Genomic DNA, 9,903 nt, shown 5'->3' with positions numbered 1-9,903 from the left:
CGCCTGCCCGCCGCACCCAAGGGCACCTCGCCCTCTACTCATCTGTGCTGGACCGCCGCCTCTTCACGCTGCCTGAGGCTGCTGGACCCCAGGAGAAGGACGAGGCGTCTGAAACAACCCCTGATAGTGAGGAGGCGGCAGGGAAACCATGGGAAGCGGCCGCAGCCCCCAGACGCCGGTCTGCCTTCCAGGTGTGCAGCGCTGGGACATAGGGGCCTGAAGACCTGGGGCAACCTGCTCTGGGCCAGAGGGGTGGGGGGTGAGCCATGAAGCAGAGAAATCTGCTCCTGGGCAGCAAAAGGCACGGTGGTAGCTGCCTGTTCAGGTCTGCACGGCAGTCCCCAGGCAGCTCTGTCTCCCTTGCAGCAGTGGAGCCTGTGAAAACAGGTGGTGTAATGAGGGAGCTGGCCTGGGTGTTCTTGTGGTGCTGGAGGGTGCTCAATGAACTCTCTTTCTCTGCAGTTTTTGGAGCAGAAGTATGGCTACTTCCACTGTAAAGACTGCAAGACCAGATGGGAGAGTGCTTACGTGTGGTGCATTTCTGGAAGCAACAAGGTAGCTAACAAGTCACTTCTTGCTCCTGAGACTTTTAAGAATGGGACCACATCAGTGACAAATTGGATGTTTTGGCACAAATTTAGGTATCTGTACTGAACGCCCTGAGTAAATATCTATAATAACTGAGAACTTGGGTTTTTTCAGGTGTACTTCAAGCAGCTCTGTCGCAAATGCCAAAAGGGCTTCAATCCCTACCGAGTGGAAGCGATCCAGTGCCAGGTAAGTTACAGATTTCCATATCCTGGTAAGTCTGCCAGAGTTTGTCATATCCTTTAATAGTTTACAGTTGCTGAATTCAATATCGACTTTATCTGGAAGATAACTCGCTTTCACCAAAGTACCAGGGAATGCTGTTTGGGACAGGACTCCCTGTTCCTGCAGCTGGCTTACATGAGCAGTTCTCTGTTCAAACAGTGCTATGTGGAGGGTAGAGTTTTGTGCCACCAGGTGAGGAGGCTCTTACCATGTAACTCCACAGGGCTTTTACCATGTGAGCTCTTCATCGGGCCAAATGTGTTGCTATGATTAAGGAAAACTCAATGTCAGTCTAACAGAAAGCGAGCACCTTTGATCTTACTACTAAATGTCTTGTTTCTTAAGATCTGTTCAAAGACCCGTTGTTCCTGCCCTCAGAAGAAAAGACACATTGACCTCAAGAGACCTCATCGCCAAGAACTCTGTGGCCGCTGCAAAGGCAAGAGGCTGTCCTGTGATAACACTTACAGCTTCAAATACATTGTCTGATCTGCGTGTCCTCTTCTGTTTTGCACTTTGTCAGTCTCTTGCAATGTTTTGACTTTAGGCTTTTGACCTGGCATTGGATAATGGATAAAGACTTTTGTATTATTTATAAAGTCTATAATTTAATTGACTATATGCTGTGAATAAAGTTCAATAAAAGTTTGTACTAGTTTGTTACCCCTTAGTTTCATCTTGCTGAGATGAAAGAGGAAAGTACATCTGGAAGGAAACAAACCTATTTGATTTTGTTAAGAAAATGGGTTTTGTTTTCAGCCTGCCTTTAGAGAATGCTAAGATTAAAACTGTGATAGCAAATTTTTCTTTCAGTAACTCCTAGTGTGGAACATGTAAATATTCTGAAGCATAAAGTCTGGTGTAAATGCATCTGCAGGTGTCTCATCCCCCTGCCTCTGTCAACTATGTATAAAAACAAATCACAGCATTTTGATAATCAAAGACTATGTCAGTAAGACATGGAGGAAAAGTGAAAGCTTCATGTGTTTTCTGAAGGAGGAGGGGATGAACCTTTCAAGCTGGGCTATCTGTGACAGTGTAACAAAGTGTCTAGACATATTGTGTCCCAAAAGAGGTGGAACAAGTCCCTGTGCCCCCAATTCACATACAGGTTCTTGTGTCTCTAGAAGCTTTCCAGTCATGGAAAGGATCTCCAGTGTGGGTGGCTTAAATATAAGTGAAGGAAGTAACTGAACATGCTTTCATGGAGACAAAATGCAGTCAGGGAATCCTAATTAAAGTACTGGTGATGTAGAAGCACCATGGGGCATTACTGCTGTCCTTGGACTTCAGTCAGGCTTTGCTGGGAACATACCAATTTCTGCTGTATCTGAAGTTTAGAAATGGTGCTGAGGAAGCTAGATGGCCATGTCATGGGTTTTGTTGTATCTGTGAAAACTCATAGAATGCTTCAGGGTGGAAGGAACCTCTGGAGGTCTTCATACTTGGTGGAGGACCAACTGAATCAAGTTGCTCAAGGTAGTGGTTAACGGACTGTACTCTCCCTGACAGGGGACTGCCTGGCTGGGTGGCGGCTCATCAGAAAGTGCCCCTGGGGTTTGGCTGGCAGTGAGTTGGATGTGGAGCCAGCGGTGGGCCCTGGCAGCAATGGGTGGCAACAACATCCTTGTCTGCATGAACAGAAGTAGAGTCAGCACAGCAGAGGAAGCAATCTGGGTATGTGAGAAAGATATTGATCAGCTGTAAGGAGTTCAGTGGAGGTCACCAGGCTGGTCACAGGGCTGGAGCACTTGCTCTGTAAGGAGATGTTGAAGAAAGTGGGCTTATTCAGTCTGAAGAAGTGAAAACTTCAGAGAAACTTAACAGTAGCCTGACAAGTTACGGTTATTCCAGAAAGATGGAGCCAGGCCCTTCAGTGTGGCTCATGAGAGTGAGCTGAGAGACAACATACATAAAACAGAATGGATGAAGGAAAAGATTTTCTACTGTGAGAACCATCAAGTAGAACAGGTTGTCCAGGGAGGCCTTGCACTCTCCATGCTCGAATGTTTTCAAGACCCAGCTGGATAAAGGCCTGAGTAACCTGATGTGATCTCATGGCTGACCCTGCTTCAAATTGGAGATTGAACTAGATGTCCTCCTCAGTTCCCTTCCAACCCGGATTTTCTTGTGATTCTGTGATCTGTTAAATAGCCATGACTTTGCTGAGTGATAGAGCAGATCTCAACTTTTATCAGCTACTAAAATTTTTTGCAGACCACCTGAATTACAGTTCTGAATAGCTTTCAAAAAGTAAAATACATAACTGAAATGTGAAGACTTCTCTAACCATTGTGGGTTCTTTTACTCATAAAAATACCTGCGTGATTTGCCTTACACCTGTTTTGTCCTGCAACTACAATGGTGCTGCAGAGCTCTGTGGAGTGCAAAATCAGAAAACCTGTCAAAGATATCAGTTCCACCCCCTGTGTGCATCAGCAGAGTATTCTTCAAGATCCACGTAAAATTGTGCAAGTATTTTGAAAACGAAAAAGGGGTGAAGAGGAGAGGATTCTTTTTACTGGAGCCATAGTTGATATGGCAGACTGGACAGCCTTTCTTTTACCTTTAGCATGAGAAAAAACCCCCACTGAACCCCAGTGCTGGAGTGAATAGGACCATTACTGATGTTTTTAACAGAAGCAAACCTTCACCTCCATTTTGGAATTTTTTTTTTTTCAGTTACGAAAATGCTTTAGTCAACACACTTCTCCTTGCTGAGTTGTAGCTGCAGACTGACAAAAACATCCTTAAATCTCTCACTGGCTTCTGTCAGTGTAATGAACAGTTTCACCATAAACAATGAAAAAAGTGTCTTTTGGGGGCTGCTGACCATGGATACATCCGCAACAGTATAGCTTCAGACAAGAGCGCAGTCTTCACAAGCAGCACATACTCTGTTGTGATTATATACGACTTTTATAATACTAGTTAAACGGATGTACTGATCCAAATATCAACCAAAGTTACCTCACAAAAACGGTAAGTGTATTTACAGAGTGAATAAGTTACATAGTTCTCAGAATAAAAGTGTCTCAGATGTGCAACAGATTTACATGCATACATTTAACACTCGACAGCAGTTAAATGTAAGAAAAACCCCATACAGGTGTGACTTTTATATATACATTACAAATAAAATAAGACATCTTTTTAAAGAAACTTAACTTGCATTTCACGTTAATGTGTTTACTTTTTATACTCAAAATTTATATTAAATAAAAGCATGCATGCGTAACAGTTCAAAAGATTTGACTCTGTGATGGGACTTTCTCCTACAAAATGGCAAGTTAAATTAGGTCAGCCATCCTTTAATAGTATAAATATATTCAGAAAAGCAACCCTCTAGTAAAAAGCAGCCAAGGTCCTTTAAAAAAAAAAAAAAAAGAAATCTACCAAGACCATTCGTGATGCTTGGGGGGGCCTAAGAACAGACCTCTGCAATATGATCCAGTACCTTCAGAGACAGTAGCCTAGTAACATTAGGAAATGTACTTCATAGCAGCTCGTTGTTTTAAGATACAGTAATCATATTCAAATTACAGTGTACATTAAAATCTAGTCCATTTACAATTCGTTTCACATACACAGGCTCTCAGCTTTTGACCAACAAGTTTGCGAGATTCTGTGGCCAGCTTCATTCTGCCCATCTCTCACTGGACCAAATAAGAGAAAAAAGAAAAAATGTACAAGTTTGTTTCTTTTTTTTTTTAACAAAAAAATATTACTTTGTGAAGGAAACATTGCACTTTCGCCAACCTAAAATTGATTTGCTATAAAGGAAGTATTGTTCAGTGTAGTAGGCTTTGGTATGCAATGGAAGTCACTTCTTCAGTAGTGAGTTGCAGTTGCTCAGTGAAATGCTAACTGATTTTTGTGCAACAGAGAACAAAGGATGTTGTCCTGGATGCTCTATGCTACCTTTGTCCTTACAGTATTGCTACACGTTTGAAGTTCAGCCCATATCTTTTTAGAAGAAATCCTAAATGTAGCAAGAGTGAGTGCAGTTTGACCAAACCTTTGTAAGGCTGAGAAGACATTGAGCCACCTCGCTCCAACAGGGCAGCACTCCCGTCTTGAAAGAGGACACAAGAGTCCTGTCAGAGACTTGTGCCGGAAATGCTGGAGTCTGGAAGAAAAGTATTGATGACCCGGTAACTCTGAGCTCTGCGAATCATGTCGCGGATCTCGATATTCAGCTCCATTAGTTTGGTGCAGATTTCAGTCAGGCTCTGGTTGGAGCCCACCAGTGCATAGGTGCCCGTCTGACCCAAGGTTTGGTGCCGGAAGTAAATGTTCAGTAGTGTCTGGACCTCATCATCAGAGCTACTTCCAAAGATATCATTGGGCCACAAAATCCTGCAATCAGAATGGGTGTATCATTATGGGTTTATTAGCACAGATGGAAACTAGGCGATGGAGCTCTCTAAAAGGAGAACTGACTCGCACATGCTTATAAGCCAAAGGAGAGTCACTGGTTTATGCTATTTAATTGTTACTCAGACTCTGGTATCAGGCACTGAAATCATAAAAAAGCACAAATCCTATTATCCAAAAAAACCCTCAAAACAAAACAAAAAAAGCTTAAGAAAACTCATTCAAATAAGTGAAAGTGAAGCTGGGCTGAATCTCAGCTGATGCCAGTGACATACACCTGTAAGGAATTAGCTTTATTAAAAAGATTAAGAGCCTCACAGAAGTACTTTCGATCTACACAATGTAATTAAACATCTTAATTGTTGCAAGCATACATGTTTGTATTGCTAATTTGGTACTGTTACTTGTGGAACACCCCTGCCAAAGCTAATAGTATCAATGCCTGCCGTGTACCTTGATGAAACATATTAAATTAATTTTGCTGAGGCAGCACGCTGTATTTCAACATAAAGTGAGGAAGATAATAAAGGCACACTTTTCTAATAACGTGAAAGTCTAATATGAGCCATGTAGCAAAACTTGCCTGCATTCTCGTATCTGTCGGACAGCTTTAACAAGTTCATTGTTTTTCAAGCACTCCAGCATGGACTGAATAGCTGCTTCCGTAGAATTGAACGTGGGCTCAGATTCTGTCATCAGAGGCTCAGCTGCGATTGCAGCAGTAGCATCCTTGAGATTTTTCTTCAGCTCGCTCAGTTCTCTTGACATGTTTAACAGCTGTTCAAGGAGAAAGATAAGAGAAGGCTATTTTCATTCTCTGTAGGCACCAAAGGGAGTTGGTATTGAAGTCTGTTCTTACGAGTACCTCAGATGTACGCATATGGAAAAGGCCCCTTTTTAACCCAAGGATGTTTCTTGATCTCTGTGCTCTGTACAAAATAGAGAACACACAAACTACAGGTTTTTAAGCTTTGTGCTTCCTTTAACCTTGTGCTGTATTTTTTGCTCACTAAAATGCACAAGCACCGCTAAACCATCATTTATGTTTCATCCTTGCTACTTTTTTTATATCATGGTAGAAAAGTTTAAGGAAACCTATACTGCTCCTAGCAATAATGTTATTTATTTACAAAACACCTGCAGGATCTGATATGATTAACAGATGGACAGGAACAGTATAACCCTTTGTCAAGCTGACAAAGTTAATATGGCACAAGTCTCACAAATGTTTCATGAGTGAGCAGTTCATTTCTAAAGATCTACCTCTTCACGCTCATACATGCTAAAAATAACCACTGCCACATGCACGAACAATGGAGCTTCTTTTAAGCAACGGCATATGGCTCCAGCAAAATAGGTGAATTTCATGGTGAAACAGCTATTCCTTATATCATTGTTCCCCAGTTTCACAGGCTGCATTATTTCTAACAATCTAACAAAATCATAACTGTGAGACAGAGATTCAGAAATCAATCCTCTTATAAGGAACATCACAGAAAAATGCCTACAAAGTAAATGCACACAGTGCACACTACTGCCCTGTCTTCTCTTAGAAGTGAACAGCCCGGTCGTGTTATGAGCCAGCCTTCAGAGGAGTTCCTTAAGACACAGTAAGTATCCAAACTCCATACTACTACAGCACATCTGATAAAACAAACCAAATCGATTTTAAATAATAATTACATAATAATTATTGTCATAATATTTTATATTATATAATTATTACATAATTACAATTAAAATAAATAATACATAATCTGCAAACTCCTAGAATCTGTAATAAAATACATTTTAGGGCTTGAAATTTTGTTTTACAACTACAAGCAGAGTACAGTAAATTCTACCCCTCAATAATTTATAATATATATACACCTTACCAGAAGAAAAACACGTATGGAATGGCAAGTTATTTTACTATCTTTTCCTTAAATTATGATCATTCAACTTAAAGTGATCACCTCAAAGATATTTCAAAGCTTTACATATTTTATGCAATTGCTGAAAATAAACTTGACTGGTGAAGTGGTTTAAGTTTTAAAGTAAGATACATAGATTCATCTAAAATCAGGAAGCTATTTGGGTCAAAAGTGACAGTGTGCTCTCTCAAAAGTATTTAAAGAAGAAAGCTTGTAAAAATCACAGAATTAAAAAGACTTATGACATTAAGGTATTTAGTTAATTGTATTTTTAAAACAGATTTAATCCTCTTTGGAAACATTAAACTAATTATTTAGATTTGTTTATCCAGAGAACGAGATCAGGCGGCACGCTTGCAGTCAGAATATAAAGTAGTTCTACAGATCTTTGCTTGCTCAGGTGTGAAAGGATGCAAAGCCATTTAGCAGCTGTTTGTCAAAAACTGCTGCAGACATTTCTCGTGTACTGCACATGCAGCAGAGACAGTTTGCACGGATGGAAATTGTAATTCAGGATTCCAGTAAAAACCTTAATTTTGCATCCATATTAAGACTAATTTACCAAATTTTTTTGTTATTTTCTTATGCTAACTCCTGGTCTAAGTGTCTCCAAAAAGTTTGGATAAAATCAATCATGATCTAGGAAAAAGATATTTTCTGTATGTGTGAAGGTGGCTCATTTTCCCTAAAAATTAAGGCCTCAATTATAATAAAAATAAATCCCTTGCAGATGTTCACACGGTGTGAGCCCTCCCTACATGTAAAGTGCATGAATGAAGTTAAGATTCCACATATCATTCTAGATTGTTTCCACTGACTGAAATGACTTTCAAAGGCTGAATATATGACAGATCCCAGTCTCTGAAAGGACAGTTAATTACAAAAAATACGGCAGCTCGACTATATTTTCATGTGCATGCTGGTGTATTGAGGAGTTTTGTATGCAGACTTACACTGAGGGCGGAATAGTGTAATCTTTGGTGTAAGTCCACGGAAAGAAAAGGAAGAATGTGAAAGTGAAGTGGTATTTTCAGTGTAACCAACTTTGTAGTTTGTTACATACCTCTGGCATGGAACTGACTTCGTGCACTTGTCCGATAAGTTTACAGTAGGACTGAAAAAGCAACAGCAGCTGGAAGTGCAGTTTATATAATCTCTGACACAGTTCCAATTGCTAAGGAAAGATTTGTAGGAGAAGAAATAATTAATAAGACCAGTGAGTTGGGATAATTTTCAGTAACTAATAAAACACACTGAGATAACACAATGCTCAAAACCCAGTGTTTCACTGAGGTACAATCATGTACTATTTCAGAAAACAAGTAACATTCCTTCTGCGGGTAAGTCATATGCGACAGTGACAATCAAAAATTATGATGGCTAGCTGTCATGTAGCACATGCCAGCATCGATTGCAAAGCAGTTTCATATAGGTCAGCTTCACTGTCCCCAGTTTGCAGCTGGAAAGCAGAGGCAGAATATGGGGGAAATTACTTTGCTGCATAGAATGTAAAACTCTCTAAAACTCCACAAATGGTCAAAGACCTCTTCTGGGAGGATGGAAATCCAAGAGAGAAGCAATGAAGTAGTGGCAAAGATTGTCAAAGCTCCCCCTTGCTTCTCCGAGGGGAGAGGAAGAGAGGCAATAAATGCAGCCAGGAGTGGGGAGGAGGAAATGCCAGCTCTGCAGCTTAAACCTCAGCTCATGGACCTTCCACTTTCTTAAATAAACGATACAACAGATGGATGGAGTTTCATGTGTAAGAGGACATCTGGCTTCTGCAGTTTGTTCTCCCAGATTAAGTAGGTACTGTTCTACCTGTGGTGGTGGACTCGGCAGTGCTGGGTTGGAGGTCGGATTTTATGATCTTAAACATCTTTTCCAACCTAACTGATTCTATGATTCCATGAATATTAACTTGTTTCTTCCAGTGTAATGCGCAGCACCACACAAAAGTTGTCAGGCGTTACAGTAACATGCGATTGGCACATCTGCCAGTGAAGTCGAGTTAATATGCTTATGGTCCCAGTATCCGTGTGACTGTCAGGAGGGGGAGTCTCGTAGTTCCAAAGCTGGATCATGGTGGGGAAGGGAGGAATATTTAGTCCTTGGCAAATTACAGAAGAAGTGAAACTTCTGCAATTCCAAGTCAGGAGGCCTCCTGACCCTCTGGCAGGAAAAGCTTTACTGACTGAAAACAGTATTTGATTTGTCTTCTACAGACAGCAGCCAAGGGTGCACTCAGTGATCTTTCCATTTGCTTGGAGGAACCAGAGCAAAGTTTCATGCCACACGTGGCAGAAAAGAGTAATAATAATAACAATAACCAGCTCTTAATGTTTTTGCTTCCTTAAAGCACTTCACACACGCCTAGCTACTAGCATGTACTTCAGCTATTTGCTGAATTGGGGTCTGTGCAAATGCCAGCGCAAAAACTAGTAAAAAGTACTTTAAAAAACATTATAGACATTCATTTGACTGAAGTGTTTATATATAGTTCAATATTTAAGTGTCAAGGCCTTTATTAATAAGCCAAAATTAGAACTGTATCATTTCAGGTTTCCAAAATTTCTGTATCAGCCAGACAAGCTGAGGGGCCGAGGTCAAAAGAGAGGTTTACTTGGCAAATTCCAGCTTTATTCATCAGGGAAGGCTGGCACCAACTACCCATCTAGGAACAGTGAGCCAAGGGCACTGCGGAAACCAGGCAGAGCTAGTCTCCTTCTGAAGGAGGTTTATGGAGGAGAGCGGCAGCAGGAGGAGAGCACTACGCCAGCAGATGTCAACATGGCAGGGG

The 9,903-nt window shown here is 41.0% G+C and overlaps 2 protein-coding genes across 2 annotated transcripts in view; one reads left to right on the top strand and one right to left on the bottom strand.

The window, feature by feature from the left end:
• Nucleotides 1-5: 5 nt before the first annotated feature.
• LOC104494436 (ZAR1-like protein) lies at nucleotides 6-1,476 on the top strand (the record flags this gene model as incomplete). The annotated part of the gene is made up of 4 exons (XM_010137255.1): nucleotides 6-191; nucleotides 463-555; nucleotides 703-777; nucleotides 1,159-1,476. Coding segments are annotated over 4 exons (498 nt in total), but the record flags the coding sequence as incomplete, so codon positions are not given.
• Nucleotides 1,477-4,473: 2,997 nt separating this feature from the next.
• Nucleotides 4,474-9,903, bottom strand: part of FRY (furry homolog (Drosophila)) — a gene marked incomplete at its 5' end in the record, with an annotated part of 83,413 nt that continues 77,983 nt past the window's right edge. Inside the window, 3 exons of the mRNA XM_010137254.1 lie at nucleotides 4,474-5,172; nucleotides 5,774-5,967; nucleotides 8,170-8,280. Coding sequence (XP_010135556.1) covers nucleotides 4,914-5,172; nucleotides 5,774-5,967; nucleotides 8,170-8,280 — 564 coding nt within the window. The remainder of the gene's footprint in view (nucleotides 5,173-5,773; nucleotides 5,968-8,169; nucleotides 8,281-9,903) is intronic.

This window comes from Buceros rhinoceros, unplaced genomic scaffold, assembly GCF_000710305.1.
Source record: "Buceros rhinoceros silvestris isolate BGI_N320 unplaced genomic scaffold, ASM71030v1 scaffold19245, whole genome shotgun sequence".
Classification (NCBI taxonomy): Eukaryota; Metazoa; Chordata; class Aves; order Bucerotiformes; family Bucerotidae; genus Buceros; species Buceros rhinoceros.
The sequence above is the reverse complement of the archived record's forward strand: the minus strand, read 5'-3'. Positions and strand labels throughout refer to the sequence as shown.